Here is a 20,175-nt window from a genome sequence, read left to right as displayed (position 1 = left end):
AAAATACCAGTCCAAGCTATGTTTTCTGTAGACAAACATGCTGCTTTCTAGCATGAAAGTAGACCTGCAGAGTATCGGGTTATTTATTACGGCTATATCACACTTCAGGATGTGCACGCCAGGACAGGCATCGCACCTCACACAGTGTCTGATCACAGAATCCCAGAATGGTCGGGGTTGGCAGGGACCTCTGTGGGTCACCCAGTCCAACCCCCTGCCCAAGCAGGGTCACCCAGAGCAGGCTGCACAGCACCGCGGCCAGGCGGGGCTGGAATATCTCCAGAGAAGGAGACTCCACAGCCTCCCTGGGCAGCCTGGGCCAGGGCTCCGTCACCCTCAGAGGGAAGAAGTTCTTCCTCGGGTTCAGCTGGAGCTTCCTCTGCTTCAGTTTGTGCCCGTTGCCCCTTGTCCTGTCGCTGGGCACCACTGGAAAGAGTCTGGCCCCGTCCTCCTGACCCCCACCCTGCAGATATTTAGAGGCATTTCTAAGGTCCCCTCTCAGCCTTCTCTTCTCCAGGCTGAACGAGCCCAGCTCCCTCAGCCTCTCCTCGTAGAAGAGATGCTCCAGTCCACTCATCATCCTTGTAGCCCTCAGCTGGACTCTGATAATACCTGAGGCTGAATTTGAAATGTTCCTCCCTGTCCAATACTCCAAAAGGTTTTTTGTAGCCAGGCTCCCTCATTCAGTGTTTCCAATGACACCACTCAGCACAGCTTCACCTCCCCTTGCCTTTCTAGCTCAAACTCCCCATTCTCAGGGTGCACGTTGGCTTTGCACCAGGCCTTTGGAGTAACGACGCTGCTGTCTCTCAGAGAAGAGCTGGATCTATACGGGAGAAGGAGTCGCTCCAGCATGCCAAGTAGGTGGACTGTGAGGGAATCACCTGGGCAATGCTGTGTGGGAGCTGTGCTTTATGAGACTCAACACTCAACAGCTCTGTTTAGCTCTACCTTTTCCCCTGGAATGGGAAGGGCCGTCGGGAGTTTCCTGCCTGACAATGCTGTTCCAGAAAAGGAGTATTAGCCGAGGGAACCTGACCTGAGTCACGCCAGCGAGGAAGGATGGTAAAGACATGGATGTGCAAACAATGTTGGACTGAGGAGAAACGCGGCCTATTCCTAGTCCTGCTGCTAATTCAGGGTGCAATTCAGCCATCCACGTACAGCTGGCAGCTGAAATAGGCAATCTGAAAGGGGTGGGATAAAGTATTCAGCGTTTCTAGAAGGATCTTTTTTTCCTCACCCATGGCAATAGAGGGAGTCTGAACAATTACTGCAGAGCAAAACCTCTCTTTCCTCATCAGACTCCTGATGGGGGAGTCAAGTGACTCCTCCCTCACTGCAGTCCTTCTGGTAAAGCAATTTTTAGCTCATTGGGTTTCTGCTTGCTGGTCTTGTGGGATAGGAACCCCTCCGGGGGAGCACTGTGGCTGCCTCCACTAAGGCTTTAGGGCATACAGTGCTGTAAAAGTGATGATGATGATGATGGTTGTTTGGCTGTTTTTCTTGTGAGTTTTTAGAGACCTTTGCCATCTCTGCACTAGGGTGCAAACTCCAAAGTACTCAAAAGCTGTACCAGTCCACGCAAACAGACTCCCAGGAGTGCGCCCCAATTGTCCTACTGCCCCAGCTCGTATCTGGCTCCGTGCCTTGGGCTGCTCCCTGCAGAAAGCAAGGGAGAAGAAGTGGGTGATGCGTACTCATATCCCACCCCAGGACTGGTACAGGATGCGGCAGACATCTCTGTCCAGACTCCTAAGGAGAGGACTGGTGGAGCCGAAAGGAGATCGGAGCACTGGCCCAGGCTGCCCAGGGAGGCTGGGGAGTCTCCTTCTCTGCAGATATTCCAGCCCCGCCTGGCCGCGGTGCTGTGCAGCCTGCTGTGGGTGACCCTGCTTGGGCAGGGGGTTGGGCTGGGTGACCCACAGAGGTCCCTTTCAACCCCGACCATTCTGGGATTCTGTGCCACACGCAGCAAGGCTATGGGCTGCTGGGAAATGCCAGATGCACGTGGTTAGTCTTCAGTGAACGTGCTGGAGAAAGGAGCAGTTTAATGCTGCTTGGACTAGTGGCCCTTATTACGCTACTGTTCTTGTGCTGGATATTTTCTGAGCTATCAGTATTTCCAAGGCTCTCAACAGTGAGAAAGAACGTATTAGCCAACATGGGGTTAGCACCCCGGGTCCTTACATCACTTCACTCCAGTAAGGCTTGCTGTATGCTGGGACCTCAGGGTTCGTGTATCTGCTCTCTTGGGCGCTGCTTCTCTCCTCGTAGCCCAGGACAGATCTGCTAATCAAAGAAAGGCTCATTGCATCTTTAACATCTGGCACGTGAATCCTTGCACCAGTGAATACTGCCCACTCACCAGGCAAGGCTTGTGTCAACCTGTACCACGCACTGTCCAGCACTAGGATTTTTCTCTAGAGGCCAGATTTAGACTACAGCTGCATTTCAGTGTTTTTCAGCTGCCTTTCCACTGCCCTGTTGCCACTCCAGCATCACTGTAACATTTCACTGGATTATCAGCAAATGAGCAGGTAGTGACTGGACCCCACCAAGCACACAAGCACCAAGAGGAGGGAAAAAAGCTGGGGTGCTTGGTTCATCTCAAGGAAGATGGAGGAGGGATACAGTGCAAACCTCTTTGTTTATTTTGCAAGCTGCGCTTTAAACCTCAGCACAGCTGCCTTCATCCTTGGGACAAAAGCTGTGAAAAGTAGTCTCTTTCTGTGCCTGCCTACTCAGATTTCCCTTAATCCTCAGTATTACCATAAGCCCACTAAGTTTACCCCACTCTTACCTTTTAAAGGAATATTCTGTGTCCTCGAGGTGCACGGGGGCTCTCTCAGTAGGAGGAGAGGGGACATCAGACCGCAGGCTAGAACTGTCAAAAAAAGGAAGGAACCTACAGCTTGATAGCTTGCCAGAGGCTTCAAGAGAAACTTGTATGAAATAACAACACTGCACTTTATGAGAGACCAGAAAACAGAAAGTCATTTTCTCAGAGAACTGATCTTCCTTCAGAAAAAACATTTTCACCATCTCTAATCAAGAAGAATAGAGGCTGTTAGTGGAACTAATGCAGTTACTTGGCCTCAATTCACACACGTCTTGGCTGGATACATGACTTTTCTGGCCTGTCACAGATCGCTCGCCTGGGACAAAACACAGTATCACCAACTTTGGGGAAGACGTTCCTACGCCACTAGCAGCAGCTCTGGGTCTTGGGTCTTACACCATCCTACTGGGAGCCTTGTGACCCTCCTCACCTCAGCTGGGAGCTTTAAAGACATCATTGGCTCACCTCAGGTCCTTTGGAAAGCCCATCCGTGGAGTCAAGTCCCAAAATAATGCACTAAAGTAAGTGAAGAAAGCAGCTTCAGGGAGATTAGTGCGTTGGATGTCAACAGCAGCAATTCTTTCCTGACTCTGCACCTCTGACACTGTCAGGGGAGCGAGCACGCTCTAAAACGCATGTGGAACAGAGACGCTTTTAAGATGAATGCTAAAAGCAATGGTAAAGCTGCTGTAGCTGCTCCCAGGCTGCTTCTGCACAAAACGTTGATGTGTAACAGCAAACAGAGAGAATACTGCTCCCACTGTTGAGCCACCTAGGGTTTTCTGGCTGCCCTTGCTTTGTTGCCCAGTTTGGATTCTGCTTCCAACTCTGCTCTGGATGAGTTACTACTACTCCCCTCCACATCTGCCCTCTGCGAGCAGCACTGTGAGTACCAGCACCAGGCCCTGACCTTGCAGCTTCAGACTTTGCATCATCCAGGTAGCGAGAGGTCTCGTACTGACGGTGCAGCTTGTCTGCAGCATCTGCAGGGCTGTCCCTGCACTCAGAGTTGGACCTGGTAAGAGAGGGAGATTCACAGGTCACAGGAGGAAGCTTAGCAAGTTGGAGAACAGAGCAAGAAGTAAAAACATCAAACGTGAAATTTTTCTGTCTCAAATATAACGTCTTTTCCTCCTTCCTGCTTAGCTCAGTACATTTCCTGCAGCAGACCTGAAGGGCAGAGACATAAATCCAACTGACTCGCGCTAGTGCATGGAAAACGGCTGAAAGATCTCAGTCCATTCTGAGCTGGTGGATCAGGTCCACCCTCCCTTTGCAAGTGCATGCAAGTGCTGCTCCCAGAACACATTTGTTAGGGCAGTGCTAGGTCAGGAAAAGACCCCTCTCACTCAAAGGTCGAGAAGAAAAAGTGAATTTTACACTGTTAATAGGTTTACACTTACATTGGTGGGTGAAATCCATTGCTGGCTTCTGTGTGTTCAGGATAACTGAAAAGGAGAGAAAACAACTTTAGAAAGCATCTTTGGTTTGGTTAATGTTCTACAATTATTTTCTTACGCATTTAATAAAAGAGAGAGGAGGAAATCCCTAAAACTTCCCAGAGATGTTCCTCAGTATATTTCTACAGGTAAAATACTGAAAAACTTTGGGGAAACTCAGTGCGTATGAAGTACAAAGGAGCATTTAGTAACTCTGAACATCATCAACGTATGACAGATGCCAGCGGTACGGAGTCATCTGGAAATTCAAGCCAGGACTCCTCCAAAAGCAGTGGGGTGTCCTACAGCCTACAGCTGCAATGCAGGCACCTCCATCTGCACGCACAACAGGGAAGGAACGGCCCTGACATCCTCTGGCTTGTCTCAGGATGCTGACAAAACAGGGAACTTCAGGTGCCTGATCCAAAAATTGTATGCGTCCGTTTTCTTGTTCCCAGGCTGTAGGCAGTGAACAGCTCTCACTGAACTTCTCTTCTGCAGACCACAGGGGCAATGCCTCTCCGCCTTCACTTCCACCTTCTCGGGCAGGACAGAAGCACAGCCACTGCTCTTTGCAGTTTGCAGCCTTTCTCAGTCTGTCAATCTCTAAATTCTTTCCAGTGCGGGCGCAGACGCCCTAGAAAAGCTGTGAGACGGACTGCCGTGGAGACTGCCGCTTGCTGCCACACAACAGGCAGGAACTGAGTTGTTTCGGTCGCCTTCAGCGGATGGCTGAGAAGTACCCTCAGACTCACAGAGGTATTTAGATCAAATTAAGCCAGTGTTCTCTATAGAAGGAGGTATTTCTCCAGCCCTACAGCAGTGAAGAGCAGCGCAGCATGGAGCCCAAGCTAAGAAGATCCATGGGCAATCAGCTTGGTTGCATGCCAGAAGCACTGATGCCCATGGGAGGGGCAGGATCCTTGTGTTTTCTTTCCCCCCCGCCCTTCTTAAACAAAATTTTAGAGAAACTGCTGCAGTTCTGCATGGCACAGATTGAACTGTGTTTTTCCATCAGTAACTATCCATTCAGAGTTTCCAGACAGCTGAGGAGCAGCAGTTTATCATTCCCACCATGCTCCAGGAATTTCACACTAACTCTACCTTCCATTCATGGCGGCCACGGTTGCGCTGGGGGCCACTTCATCCCATGGGAACAGCTCAGACTTTTCCTTCACAGCTTTGTCACTAGAAAAAGGAAAATGCCAGCAAGATATGACCTGACAGCATTTATAGTCTATCATCCCAGAACAGTCCTCTAAGCTTTAATTAGGAGGAGCACAAAGCTAACTCAATCTACCCGGATAGGAAGGGCCAGCCTCTGGGGTACGGTGGGGCTGACGGCAGTTCATGGGTTACGCAGAGAGAGGTGCTGCTCCCTGCAGCGAGGTACTGCTAACCCCTTTGCTCAGGTCAGCGTTAGTGCCCTACAACAGTTGTTGTCTCTCTGCTCCTGGGCCAGAAAGGCCTTCCTACAGGTCCTCCAGCTGGACCCTACACCCATCTTTCACTCCCCCAGACCTGTCAAGCTGCGCGTCTGTCTCCTTCCTTCCCCGCCAATTACTCCCTCTCCAGTTTTAGGTAGCTTAAATAATGAGGCATCCTCTAATTTCTCTGGGCGCCTGACTCACAATTAGGAGCCGCTATGTGACCCAAATGACCCCGAGCACAATGAGTGCGTTGTAATCAGGCTGTCCCTGCAGTGACATACGAGGATATATTTATGGGCCTCAGTTGAACGACCGTGACAATAGCCCAGCCTCTACCTTTTCTCAAGAACTCCAGACTTGGTTTCAGCCTGAGATATTGGTTTGGGAACATTTCTAGCTTTATCTTCACTGATGGACGTGGAGAGTGAGTTGTGAGGTTGGAGAGCAAGGTAAAAAAAAAAATAAATTAAAAAACCCCACAAAGTAGACTCTCTAGGGACTGAGCCAGAGAGAAGAACCCTTGAGGGAGGTGAAGGAAGAGTGGAGAAAACCAACAAGGTGCAGCTTAGCCAGCAGATGATGCTCCTGGAGAGCAGCCAGGACCATGACTGGAGAGATCCCATCTGTCTGAGACCGCCAGTAGGTACAAACTATTTCTGAGCAAAAAGCAGGGTTACGCCTTATGTTCGGCAGCACAGACCAGCCTTATTCAAGTTCTTACCCGTCGCCATGCTGTGACACAGCTTCGGATGAGGATTTCCCATGAGGGGCCTGTCTGTTTTCACCATTGCTGCAAGCAAAACAGCAAGAACGATTAGGCAGGGAGACGAGGGGACACAAAGTGAGGCACAGGAACTGTACGGCAAGGTGCTTGGTGGAAGTGTGCTACCTACGGTGCAGGGACTGGATTAAAACGAAAGCCCGATCAGTTTAGGAGACAGAAAGGTCTGCAGTTTCTGGGCTCGTTTTCTCATCGGAAAGAGCTGAGTAATGTTCAGGCTGTGGGAGGCCCGCAGCTTCCATCTGGGTGTATTTCCTCCCAGATTGCTAACGCTTTTGTAAAGTGCTGCTTTCTTAGGCTCCCTGTGCTGTAGCATTTATTGTTCCGTGACTGCATTCTGTCCAGAGCAATCGTGTGTATCTGGGAAAAGACCACCCAGCAGAGCCAAAGGCCCCTTGCTGTCCTTTGTGGAGCTTCAGGATGACGCAGGGCCAGCAGAGCTACCTGAGCTCAGCAGAAGCGGAGATTCTCCCTGAAGTTTCACTCGAGGATGTGGTTGTTTGGCTCTCACTGCCTGTTTCAGCGCTGCAAGAGAAGGCAAGCAAAAAAGCTGTCATTCCTGAACAAACCAGCTCTCCACTGCAGCTGGCCAGAATTTTCCCGCATTAAAGTATTCCTTTCTGCGAATAAGTAAAATGGAAAACAAACATCACTGTTTTCAATACATTTACTTACAAAGTTGTCTTATCGGAAACAATTTTTAAATTAAAAACACTGATATTGCCAGGAACATCTACCTTCTGCCGATGATACAGAAAGAAAAAAACAACAGAACAAGGTCAGTAACCAAAGCGCTGTTTGCAGTGCTGTGGAAAGCCGTGTCAACATTTTTTATACTATAGTCACGAATTCAACTAAGCAGCTGAAAATTATTCCCCTACACATATCTGGTGAGAAAGAGTTCAGCGTGTTTGGGTTTTTTCTTTCAAATTTTGAGCACTTCTATCAGGACGTTGCCAGATCCTTGCAGGCCACAACGTGGATTTCAGAAATAAAATCTTTTTTAAAACAGCTGCCTGCATCTAAGAACAGTCTCCCTTGTACAAGGCTGACAAATTTGCTTCACTGACCCTCCCAGAAGGGTGCCCAGAGATGGGTGCTACAGCCACGGGTGGGCTGGTGCAGCCCCAAGAGATGTCCGAGACCTCCTGGCTGGGCTATAAACCTTACCTGGAGGGAGACACTGCTGCTGTCTTTGGCTCATTCCAGGAAGACCCAGCAGTGGTTTTTCTTAGCCCATTAGTACTGACAAAAAAAAAAAGGGGGGGGGGGGTAACAAAGCATTAAAGAGAGAAGATTTTTTAGGTGCTTTTTCCTGTGGGGCACACATCCTGCTTTCTGGTCCACGACTCTTGTGTCTGCTTGCTGGGCAGCGAGGCCAAACCCTGCTGTGCAAGGACTCGCACACGCCGTTGACCCTTGCACTGGTGTGCCTCATATCTGCCTCTCTGCTGAAATACTCTGTCTCTAGGAACTGGCTTTTCCTATTTAACACAGCTGGAGCTGTTTCTGTCCCCAGTGTTTGAGTTTGCACTAAAATCCAACTTCCCCACACGTACAGATTAAAGCTTGGTGCATTCACAAAACCGACTTCACTGTGTGCATGTGTGTGATATGTGAGGAAAGGAGGGTAACTGCTTCCCAGCCCTGCCTCAAACCTGAACCACAATGGCACAAAATTGCTACCAAAATTCACGAGGCAGCTCCTTCATCCTCAAAATTTAGCATTTCGGGCTGAAAGGCCTCATTTATTGGACTCCCTGCTGCGCCCACGAAGGACCAGAGTGGCAGAGGAGCTAATAAAGCTGCTGCCTGGCATCAAGTCACCCCGCAGAGCAGGAACGGAGCGCTGAATCCCAAATTAAATGAATCTGCTTGAAAAGAGAGAAGGATTCTCCCTCCTAGAGCAAAGACTTCCATTTCAGCCAAACGTTTCTGCATACTGGTCCCACTCAGCCCCACACCACGTGTTCCTGACCAGTATGGACTAGGGGAGGGTGTCACCGCTGCCCCTGTACAGCAGACAGCCCGTCCCCAGGTCTCACATACCACGGCAGGAACGCTCCGGCCTGGCTGCCACGGCTCTGTATGGCTCTGCGCATACCTGGCCTTCACAGCAGGCTGTGAAAGGGGCTGGGGGCTTGAAATGAGGCTAACATTTCCCATCAAAGCAAAGATCAGTTTAAAGATAATGAACCTCTCAAACCTCTCCGGTCGCACCTATCTGCTGCCATCACAGCAGAATAATTAAATCTAAAGTCTAACAAAAGCAGAGGGCTGGCTCAGGGGACTGGAAATAATGAGATATTGAGTATTTCAGGTCTAGGTGATGGGGTCAGTTCATGCAGCCAAGTTTGCTCATAAAAGGAAATCGTTCCTATCTGCGTGACGGCTGCTCCGACGCCTCCTGCAAGTTGTCTTTCCACAGGCGCTGCCGGGCTCATTCCTGTGGCACATGAGCACCTTGTGAAGACAGGACCCATCGGGCTGCGGAGCGTGATCAGGAGAGGGGCTCAGCGGCAGGTTTACACCGTACAACTCACATTAGAGTTGGCCTGTAGTTAAATGCAGTTTGTCACCCTCCAGGGCTGTCAGTTGGGTGCTTTACACTGTCCCCACGCCTGCCCGTTTGTTATGCCAAGTTAGCTGACCTCATTTTTCATTTTGGATCTTTCCCTTTTTGCAACAAAAGGGGCAATCAGGATTTTCTGAGACATCTCTTCTGAAAAACCTTCATCTCTAGTGGTGTTCAGATAACTGCTACCTTGCAGACAAATGCAGTTACCTGCGAAGATGGCAAATGAGTGTGCCCTAAAATCAAAGACAGTCACCACACTGCTGCAGGATGAGGTAAATACCTGTTGTCATCCCGTGTAAATGTGCAGGAATCAGACACAGTTGGACTCCTCCTCTGCTGTCCTTCCTCTTCTTCTATCTCAATTCTTTCCAAAGGCAAAAAGAGAGACAAATATCATGCTGTTTCCTATGCCCCACTGCTATCTATTTCAGGCAGTTATTCTTGTTTTCCCTTAAGCTATGCTCTCCCTCTGTTTCCCCTAGAGGCAGATTTCTCCTGCTCCTCGTGCTCCCTGTGCTCTGCTACTGTTGAGCACCTCAACCAACTGAATGAAGCGAGATCTTCAGCCCAAATCGGTGGCATTTTGCTGTCACAGTTGCTTTGCAAATAGCATCAGCCGAATGGTTAAATCCCAGAGCGCGCCCTGGGCATCATTTCCCTGTCACACCAACTGCTTTAGAAGTTAAGTGCCTGAAGCCTTCACCCTGCCAGCTGGAACCAGCCTCCCCTGGAAGAAGAAAGGCAGCGAACGAGCCTCTCCTGATTTCAGGCTGCCCATAACCCAAAGCATCATCAGTACTGTATCCTCGGTGTTTACGACACTGCGGGCTCTCAAAAGCCAGCGTGACTCAACCGAGAGCACCCCTTTCATGGAAGTGTCCCTCCTCAGCGTTGAAACACCCCGGGATCTCCTGTCCCAGCGTTTAACAGCAGCCCTGGTACAGCAACGCAAACGCCCAGCCCCAGCAGCACTTCCCGAGGGTCAGTGACCTACCTCTTGGCAAACAAGGGTGGAAATTCTTGTGTTGGGCTGCTGTAAAGGAAGCATAAAGGCAACAGTTAGAAGGTTGGAGGTCAAGACACACCTCGGGCAGGGGCAGCTCCCAGAGTCTCTGACCCATAATTGACCCATATAGTGCAAGGCATTAAGGGGCCATGTAACACCATTTGGGCAGAGCTGACAGTGACCGGGTGTGTTAAACCCGCGCAAATTACAGAGTGGGGGAAACAAAAATAGGAAGAGCAGCTAGTTACAACCTGTGAAGAAGCTTCCCCAAAGGGCCTTTTTAATTTTATACCTTCCTGGTGGCTGTTTTTCTTCCTGCATACAAACCTGCCTCCCTCCATGCCACACGATGCACCAGAGGATCTAGCAGCCAGTGCAAACACCCTTAACGTCCTTACGAATCCCACCCAAGCACTTCTGTCACTCTGGGCACAGCTGAGTGCTGCTGGTGCATCCCCCCCTGCTTCCTCCTGCACCAGCAACCTCCTGGTGCCTCATTGTGTCACCCTGAGTTATGTCAAGAGGAAAAAGATCTATAGTGAAAGCAAGCTGCAAAAAAAGTCACTGTCATTGCTCCTGGGAGATCAGAGACCTTGGCAATCTGCCTTTTTTCCCCTCCCAGGAAAGAGATGGACAACAGAGCCCTGAACACCAGTAGCTCCCACACATCCTTCACATTCCTATGACCCATCCACGCATCACTGTTGGGTTCTTTTTCCCCACAGAACTATTCTGAAGCTGCAACTAAGATCAGGATCTTGTAAATCTAGCTATTGTTCAAACACAATGTAAAGGCAAACTCTGTTGCAGAAAGCTGATCCATACTGGATGCAGTTTATATTTATTCAGATTTTCCCCTTGCAGGCCACAGGACTGGAGAGAGCAGTGTTATGAACCGAGCCTGAAAACTGAAGATAGTGGGCCCCAGGAAATAGGGGACTATCATGGTTTTCCTCTTCCTGAAATCTCATCCCTCTCAGCAAGGCAGGCTTCCCAAGACCTTGGAGGATTTCCGCAGTTCTGCAGAAGCCTGCAGATATCCTTGGCACTTCTAGAGAGACGGCAGCTATGTCTTCTCCACTCATAGGAAAGGTACCCATCACTGTCAGAGAGCCTTGGCTTGGGCCACTATCCCCGTGAGACTGCCTTTAGCAGCCTCTTCCCTGTCTCCTGCCCCACACTCGCACGCTGAAGACTCACCCGTTGCTTTTCTTGGCTGCCGAGAGGACGTAAGCACGTTCCCTGCTGGCAGTGCGTCTCAGGACGCTGTTGGCCGCCTCTGTCCTGGAAGGGAAGGAAGGGGTCACATTCTGCTCATGCTGTTGGTGGCTGCTGGCTGTAGCCTTGAAGAGGCAAGAGGTGAACAACCCTGTGGAGGCTTGTGCTAACCCTGATGGAGCTCCCATGCTCCGGGTAGCAGAAATTCAGCCAGAGCTAAGAGGAGTAACAATGTCTTCTGCTGTTTTTAGTATCATTCATGCTGGGCCACAGCACTTTCACATGGATGTGAAAAACAAACCTTCCTCTTCCAGGAGGGCAGAGGGAGTTCCCCTTTTCAAGACCAGGACCGTTGCAATATTGCATACCAGGGGACAAAAAAGCCAGGAACCAGGCTTTGTGGCTGACATGCTACATGGGCTGCACATGTCTACACAGACATCAGCACCACCCAATGCACCGAGGGATAAGTGCAGTTCTCTGACTGTTATTGGTTCGTTTCCAGTAGGCAAATTATCAACTTTTCATTTGTAAAAGTCTTGCATCTGAGGAAAAGTATCTTCAGAAACTTGACTGAAAGCAATGAGGATGGTGGCTGCATCAGCTGCAGACAGACCACGCAGACAAAACACATTCTACTGCTGGTACCAGGGCGAGGGACCCATCTGGATCTGGCCTTAGATGCCAGTCCCCGCGTGGTCCGGACTCAGACGCACACGCAGGCTGTGGGAGGTGGGCTCCTCCCGCTCCTGCCACGCTATTTGTACCTCTCTATCTTTTCACATAGGCACTACGGAGCTGACTGAGTCCACAACCCATTTCCAGCTGCCAAATTAATTGGGGTATGCTGTCAGGCTGAATCATGTCAGGCTTTTAATTATATTTTGTTGGGATCGCAGTCGCCTGTGGGCATAGATGCGCTCTGTGTAGAAATATCTGCTTATTATTATTTCATTGCAACCAGCCCTAATGGCTCGGCTGTAATCATCATCGAACTGACCCTCCCAGTAATGAACAGTTAGACTGAGGTAAGTCCACTTGTCGCTGCCCCTGCAGAGAAAGGTGGTTACCCGGAGGCCGTACCTCTTTTTATGTTCATCTGGAGTAAAAGGCACATCCTCCTCATCCAAGTCCACTGATTTTTGCCTGACATTATACGGAGCTCTGAAATAGAAAGGGAAGGGGAGAGCCAGGGTAAGGGAGCTGCCTTTGTAGGCTGCTGCAGAGGTAGCACAAACAAAACCCACGGTAAATCCAAGGGCAGGGCACGTGGAAGTGGGTTCAGACCCTAGAAATGTTGCACACAAGCGTGGAAAACACTTGTATTTTTCATGCACACTGGGGTACGCATGTCCCCACAGGATTTTGTTCTCTTGGTACAGGGTTAAGCTTAGAAGTTGGTTCATGATAAACGCTCAGCTGTGTTTGAGATCAGAGCCACAGTCTTTGACATGAAAGGCAGTGTAGGGAATGTCAGCAGCGCTGTTCTGCCACGAGGCCACTCCTTTCTCCTGGTTTCAGAAAGGCTGGCAATGCTGCAAACCAAGTCCCCCGGCTGCATCCTCCAGTTTCTGCCTTAATTACTACCAAGTGATAAAATTTTCTCCATACAATGGCCATTAGCAGTTCAAGCAATGCCTTATGGCCCACACAGGCCTGGAGGTAGCACCGGAAACCACTTCAGCTTCTAGAGAAAGCTCTGCAGTGCTCGGCTGATGAAGCATCCACGTGCGGGTGGCTCCATCACCGAGGCTCAGGTGCTGCTGAGCCTGTGCACAGACAGCAAGCGCTGGATCCCTTTTCCACACTCACAGTTTCTTGTAATCCTCCGTGGTCATTCTGTAGCCAGAAGAGGAACGGCCCAGGCTGCGTCCCTTCGCGGCAGTGCTGCGGACAGCACAAATCACATCAGTTAGCATGACCCTCCCGAGCTCTCACCCTTCACCACGTCCTCCCCAGGTGAGCTCATGCTCCACGTGATGGGAGAAAACAGGGTGATCCCAAAGACCCACTCTCCGAATTCAGGGAATGCTATTTAATTGCAGGGCAGCGCTTGCCTTCTTTTCACAGCCTTGTACTAGGATTTGAGGTCTGCTTTGCTTCCCCAGGCCCACTGTGAGCTGTCAGAGCCGGGATGGGCAGACCCCTCTGCGGGATGGTGCTACTCTGCCCCAGGATCAGCCAGCGAGAAGGAAGATGACAACTTGTGGCATCACCCTTCTCCCCAGATGAATCAAAACAGGGGGAAAAGTGGGGTTTCAAAAGGTTTCACTTGAAGTGCAACAAAGGATCTGCTGAGATCTGAACCATGCTTACATCTTCCTTACTAGAATTAAATGTGCCTCTCAAGATGGGTTGCAAATAAAACCCAAACCACAACCAAACCCACATTAAAAACATCAAAATGAAGTGTTACAGCTTTGCAAGGATTCCTTGTGATTTGTCCCCCACTCAAAACTATTTGCCAAATTAAACACAAATCCGTGAGTGCTTTCGCAGCCAACTGCCCTCCCATGCTCCGGCGAGGAAAACAGGGAGTTTGATGCCTTGTCCGTTTCCCAGGTCTGCTGAGTGCAGCTCTGAGAGGAACAGCCACATCTTCCAGCGTTCAGCAGGGATTCAGCAGAGCTCAGTGGAAGCCCACAAGCACTGGCCAAAGTAGAAGGATGACCAGAAATATATACGATATTTAAAAGGTCATTTTCACGAAGACGAGGAAGACACCCACATACCTTTTTTGTGCTTGATTAGAAGGTGAAGAATCTGCCACGGAAGAGGTCTTATCGATGGTTCTTGTGAACACCCCTCTAGGGAGAAGACAGACAGGTTAAATTTTTTTCAGGATAGAGTCTGAAACTAAAATTAAGAGACTTGCAGCCACTCTTTAGCCTAACAGTGTCCGGGTGCCCTGTCAGGAGGAAGGTGCTGGCTGAGGACACCGAGAATTAGGAGGTGCTTCCTTGGGAGAGTCATCCTGAGAAGAGTCTTCCTACTCCCTGGCCCCATGAGGTAAAACCAGCTCGCGCAGAGGCTTGGGTACGGTATCGCAGGGCTTGCCAACCTCATTAGGATTACGGTGACATCGGAGTCTCCGTTGGCAACAGCCCACGTGTCAGAGGAAGCTGAAGCACACCAGCCCCATCACTGGTGCTGTGCTCCTCACAAGCATGGTGGGACACTTCCATAGCACGATAACCCTTCCAAGTGTGATCACTGTATTAGACAGAAGAGATCTGATTTTCTCTTAACATCACCATCAAACTACCTGTTAAACAGAACACTCAGGAGTATCCCTTCACCAAGGCACTCCCGGAGCATTGTCATGTTCCTGACTAACAGGAGAACCCAAGAGATCATAACATTTCTCATGCTTGTTGCTCCTGATCTAGTTCTCCTTCCCCTACAGCCCAAATATATGCCACTCTATACCAACCTGATGAGGTAACCGGATTGCGGCTTGGAGGCAGAAGACCTGTGCAAAGAACAGACATTAGTGAATTCAGAAACATGGGGAAAAACAACAGCAGCAGCTCCAGCATTAAAGGGAAACACCCACGTGGCTGTCAAGCCAAAAATCTAGCTAAATAGATCTCGAGTGACACCGCAGCTGCTGCACCAAAATTAACCTTGGAAGCATTCTTTAAAAATGAATAATCATCAGAACGAGCTCCACGAGAGATTTTTATAAGAAAACTGAATTTTAGAGTTAGCCAATTAAAATTAGTCACGCTGACAGTGTTTTCTGGCTCAAAATTAAGTCCACAGGTTGATGGCTCAGAGGGAGGGGATGAAATATAGTAGAAATCCTGGTTGTTTTATCACAGGAAAACTTCATCTTCATACTGACTTCTCCGAGGGTCTGTTCTCAGGAAGGGAGCGTGGCATAGCTCCCATGGAGGGAAAGGAAAGGGCTGCCATCAGGTGGGGATCCAGCCCCTTGCCCCAGAGCAGGAGGGAACATCCCTGGAACCAGCTTCGAGCTGTCTTGGGGACGTCTTCCTGAGAGCAAAGTGGGGAACCAGGGTGGGCCTCAGGGACCTGGTTCCCATCAAATGATCAAATGACATCCTCTAACCAGGCAGGGTCAGCCATCAGGTCAGAGCTTCGCAGGAAGGCAGGTTTACATGGCCCATCACTACGTGTCTGAGGTGGCTGCCAAGCCCAAATTTATCCAGTTGCCTTCACAGACACAGAAATGCAAAATCACTGCAGGCTTAGCCTAGCTCTGGAGCTCTCCAGATGGGATGAGCTGGAGGACAATGAGCACTAAACACAGCCCCAAGCTCTTGTTTCTGCAGCGTCCTCAGAGCAGGCACCAGCAGGGTGTAGCTCATCTCAGCCCCATTGCCCAGCTGTTCCCTGAGCACTCAGCTTTGAAGGAGAGCTGCAGGGAAGCTGAGAAGTTGTCCTGCTTGATGAAGGAATGCCCATCCTCACTTTGAAGTATAAACAGATCCTGAGTGTCCCGGGCTCCCTATCACTCACTTTTCATCAGCCTCAGGCCCTCACACATTTGTGTGAAGATGCCCCTTCAGATACCACACTTCCAATGTCACAAACGTCCCTGTTTTCACTTATCCTGCACCTTGTAGAGCCCTATGCTGCAGAGGGAGGCAGAAAGAGGTAGGGCATGGCAGGAAACCATCCTGTCTAACTGCAACAAGAAGTGACAAGAGCTGGCACAGAAGAAGGGAGAGGAAGCAGAGTACTGCTCATGGGAGAAGCCAATCCTCTCCCAGCAATGGCACTGCAGCTCGTAAAGAGCTCCCACCTGTGACTAAGCCCTTTCCAACAGCTTTATATTTTAGGACGCTTGTCCCACAAGCTCCTGGATTCCTGAAGAGCCCTTGTGCTCTGGCCCAGAAGCAAATTCAGCTCTCGCACAGGGCTTCACTTGTTCTGAGGAGCCCCCAGGCTTAGAGCACAGAGCTGTCGCACCAGCACAGGAGCTGATGTGCATGTGCACCAGTAATCTTGTGGGATCATGGGCTTGAAGGCATTTGTTCACCTGCTATAAAGACATCAATCCATCCAGCCACTCATCTGGACTTTGCAGGAGATAAGCCATGCTCTCTACGAGGTGATAGCTTGTAAGACTTTACACTGAACTCTGCAGGCTCTCCTCGAGGACAGCACTTTTCAACACAACCGCAGCAGCGCACGGGTACGAGGAGGTGAAGAAAGAGCACGCACTTGTGAAGAACCAATGACAGCATGCACCAACCCCACGAGATGGCACAGAAGGGAAGCAACAGGATGGGTCCCCAGAATTACCTGTCGCTCTGGGGAGCAATAGGTGTTGAGGCTGGGGATCCCCCACCAGCCCGTCCAGACCTGAGGAAAGAGAAAACACAACGACACGATTAACTTCTGATCTCGCCGGGCTGCCTTGCTGAAGGCGACAGTGCTGTTCTTGGAGACAGTGGCTAAGATAAGCCCAGTTTAGGCTTGGTTTTGTTTCTAACTGAAGAGAAGCAGGTGTGGATTGCGGCGTTCCCTGGTGCAGGGGTGGCTGTGGGACACAGCCCTGTGAGCCGCAGGAGGAGATGCAGACCTGGCTCTTTCATCACTTCAGCTCCCTCCCACCAAGGTCTGCCCCTTCGTTTGTCACTCCAGGGATGCTGAAAAAATCCGGCTTCAGAAAACCGGGAGTTCTCCCGAGACTTCGAATCTGCCTGTGCTGCCGGATTCCCAGCTCCCAGGGAAGGCCATTTCCCAGAGCTTCTCCCCAGCCTGCATTTATCAAACATAAACAGGAGCAGCGCTTCCCACTGGCAGCGACATTTCCTGGCATCATGGGGACCCCAGAACATGCTAGCACCACACGTGCTGCTTCTGCAGGCCAGAGAACAGAGTATTCGTGGAAGGGTGATGAGGAAAGGGAAGGGAGAAGAGGAATGTTCCTGGGTGGCCCCACTTACAGCGGGCTGCTCTTCTTCTCATCCTCAGAGTCCGAGTTATGGTGGTGGATCCAGCTCTTATCTCCTTTCAGGGTGGTGCGAACCTTCATCTGCTTAATGATCCTCCGGCGATCTTCATCGGTGGGTGGAATGACACGTCCTGGGAGAGGCAAAGGGAACAGACAGAGAGAGAAGAGTTACCGAGCAAGAGCGAGAATTCAGTGTCAGCAGGCGGGCAGGGTAAGCCTCAGACAGCAGGGAGCACGGGTCTCCTTCCCGTCAGGTTCAAACACTGAACAGGGCTTTTGCCACTTGTGATGAAAGAGGGAAACAAGCTGTCATCCGGACTTCAGGATCAGTTTACCCTGACACATCACCTCTACAGAGATGCTGGCAGTTCTGTCCTCTGCTTTCAGAGCGCTGTTAACACTGAGTCGTTTTCTCTCAGGAAGAGCAAAGACATGCAGTGGGTGGTCTAAGTCACAAAGCAGTGAGTTTCCTCTGACATTTCCCATCGCGTCCGCTCTAGCACAAGGCTGTTTTGGTTTGTGGGAGAGGATGATAAGTCTGGAGCGTGAAGCTCAGCCAAGAGTTGGGGGCTAGAGGTAAGCCCTAAAATGCAAACAGCCAGCTGTCAGCTTTCTCTGGAGGAGACATGTCCTGTGGTTTCTCATTTCCATCACAAAGCTCAGTTTCAAACACATGTTCTCAAACCACGTCTCCCTAGTGGTGTGATTCTGGCCCAAAGCGGGAAATGTCCTGTACGGCTGCTCCTTTGCTGTCCAGCAGCAACTCTGCCAAGGTCCTCGTTCTGCTCCTTGTCTCTGCTCAGGCAATGAACCACAGCCACATTCTCTGGTTGAGAAAGTCAGCAGTGGCAATTAAAACATCAAATTAAAATGTGGGAAACTGCAGAAGGTCATGCATTAGGAGTTGCTAAATCCTCCCAGTGGGAAAAAGATCGGATGAAAAAAGCAGAGGTTAATGGCGAGGACTATTCAACCCCAAAATATTTGGAGCAGGCAGGGAAGGAGACGGGAGGCTGGGGAAGGGGGAACAGTCCCTCACAAGGGAAGGAAATGTGCAGGTGACTGATGTGAAGGGCTTCAGTCATCCTTGAGTGCCAGAGTCCTGCTGGACCAAACTGATTGCAACTGGGTATTACTTAAAATAAAAAAAAAAAAAAAAAGCTTAACTGGGAAATTCCCCATTCAGCATTTTCTTCTGAAGGAAATTTCCCATGGGGAAATTGTAAGATGAAGACCAGATAATGAAAACACCAAGCCTGCTCTCCTCAATGCACTTGGACAAACAGCTCAGGGGTTTAGTTATTGCAGCTTCACAACTTCTTATCATCCCAGCCAAGGAAACTGCCTGCCTGCATGCTCTTAGCCTGTGGCAAACATGAAATAATTCAATTTAGCTACCAGGAAAGGAGGGTCAGTTAGGTCTCTGTATCTTGTGCTGGCGATGGGCTAGCAGGCTGCCCAGAATTGGTTATCACTGAGCAGCTGACACGCAGTAAATCGATTAATCTCTGACACACAGTCATGTGCCTCAAGTACATGTTGTGGATTTTTTGTTTTTAAACAACTGGTCACACTGGAGGGTCTCTAAGGAAAACACAGCTGTAGCAATGAAGAGGGTGTCCTTCCTCACATGGAATTAGCAGCAGCAGTTAACAGGTACAGGTAGGCAGGGCCACCTCTACGGCAGGGTGCAGCTTAGGGACTGGCAGCAACACTCCTCGTGGGGAGCACCTGGGAAGGGAAGGGCTGCTTTTCTTAGCATCAAAATTGAAAATTGAATCTATTGCCTAATGGAAATGAACGAGGCATTTCCACTCTTCTCCACGTCACTGTTTCAGGTTACCTACAGATTTGGAAGCATCATCCCATGTAGTGACATCTAAAGGTCCTGTGAGCATCTGTTGCTTAAAAATGAAACCTCAGAGCCTGCCACAGAATTCTACAGCTTGGGCATGTTCCTGGGACAACTCAGAGCAGCCTGTAGCCCCAGTATGATTTTTTCCACACTCCTTTGATAATAAGACATTATTAGGAGTTTATTAATAATAAACGCAGTCTTCTCATTACTGTATGGATATTGCACGCTGCACAAGGGTGGTCTCCAGCCCACAGAATTTTGTTTTTTATATCTAGAAGAGACAATAAGATGGTGTGGGCAGACAGAGACACAGGGAAGCCTCCCTGGTCAGCTGCTGCACTGGCTGCTCATTGCTGCTGTATTTTCAGTAGACATTTATAAGACAGTGAATTTTAAGGAGGGTCTTGGAAAGAGAATAATAGGGTAGTTTATTAGCCTTTTGCTCATCTCAAAACCTCAGCCAAGCTATAAGCTCTCCAGCTCTCTATACCTTCACAGATACTGAAATCATAGCCAAATGCAGGTAATTCTGGAGCAGGTTGCAGACAAGGAAGAAGTGTCCTCTCTCCTTGGACACACTGCGCTGGGGGAGTCGAGCAGAGACGACGCAGCAGATGCGACTGCGCAAAGAGGGCAAAGGAAAGCCATGGCAGCGGACAGAGCCCCATCAGCCTGGGAAGGGGAAAAGAATTACCTTTACTGACACCCAGGGACATCATGGTTCTCAGCAGCGCCTTCCTCTTCAGCTACCGTTTGAAGACAACAAGCCCCTGGAACAAAATGAAAAAGGGGAAGAGCAGATCAGTAGTTCTGATGTGAAAAACTTTGTCGTTATGTGGAAGGGAGAGGATCGTAACAGTGTCACAGCCACAGAGTCTGGAGGATAGGGAGACTGTGGCATATATACTGGCGTTGTGATTCCTCCCCATGCCGTGTACCTTCAGCATCAAGGATCGGAAAAATCAAAGGAGTGTGTTCTCCACACCTGTAAGTCTTCAGATCGGCCATGACAGATGCATCCTTCCAGGCCTGGAAGGAAAGTGGTGGAAGAGACCTTTGCCAAAGTGCCCAGAGCCACTCACGTAGGACAGACC

General features: G+C 49.9%; 1 protein-coding gene across 1 annotated transcript in view; it reads right to left on the bottom strand.

Moving 5' to 3' along the window:
* ZNF185 (zinc finger protein 185 with LIM domain) overlaps positions 1 to 19,853 on the bottom strand; it is a 35,888-nt gene extending 16,035 nt beyond the window's left edge. The window contains exons 1-18 of the mRNA XM_075435638.1: positions 19,776 to 19,853; positions 17,216 to 17,354; positions 16,569 to 16,628; positions 14,728 to 14,766; positions 14,027 to 14,101; positions 13,107 to 13,181; positions 12,378 to 12,458; positions 11,277 to 11,360; positions 10,065 to 10,103; positions 9,351 to 9,434; positions 7,663 to 7,737; positions 6,937 to 7,017; positions 6,433 to 6,501; positions 5,386 to 5,469; positions 4,246 to 4,290; positions 3,753 to 3,857; positions 2,804 to 2,887; positions 2,191 to 2,289 (exon numbers count right to left, since the gene is read on the bottom strand). Coding sequence (XP_075291753.1) covers positions 2,191 to 2,289; positions 2,804 to 2,887; positions 3,753 to 3,857; positions 4,246 to 4,290; positions 5,386 to 5,469; positions 6,433 to 6,501; positions 6,937 to 7,017; positions 7,663 to 7,737; positions 9,351 to 9,434; positions 10,065 to 10,103; positions 11,277 to 11,360; positions 12,378 to 12,458; positions 13,107 to 13,181; positions 14,027 to 14,101; positions 14,728 to 14,766; positions 16,569 to 16,628; positions 17,216 to 17,354; positions 19,776 to 19,800 — 1,343 coding nt within the window. The 5' untranslated portion in view covers positions 19,801 to 19,853. The remainder of the gene's footprint in view (positions 1 to 2,190; positions 2,290 to 2,803; positions 2,888 to 3,752; positions 3,858 to 4,245; positions 4,291 to 5,385; positions 5,470 to 6,432; positions 6,502 to 6,936; positions 7,018 to 7,662; positions 7,738 to 9,350; positions 9,435 to 10,064; positions 10,104 to 11,276; positions 11,361 to 12,377; positions 12,459 to 13,106; positions 13,182 to 14,026; positions 14,102 to 14,727; positions 14,767 to 16,568; positions 16,629 to 17,215; positions 17,355 to 19,775) is intronic.
* Positions 19,854 to 20,175: the final 322 nt, after the last annotated feature.

Source organism: Opisthocomus hoazin, chromosome 14, assembly GCF_030867145.1.
Source record: "Opisthocomus hoazin isolate bOpiHoa1 chromosome 14, bOpiHoa1.hap1, whole genome shotgun sequence".
Taxonomy (NCBI): Eukaryota; Metazoa; Chordata; class Aves; order Opisthocomiformes; family Opisthocomidae; genus Opisthocomus; species Opisthocomus hoazin.
The sequence above is the reverse complement of the archived record's forward strand: the minus strand, read 5'-3'. Positions and strand labels throughout refer to the sequence as shown.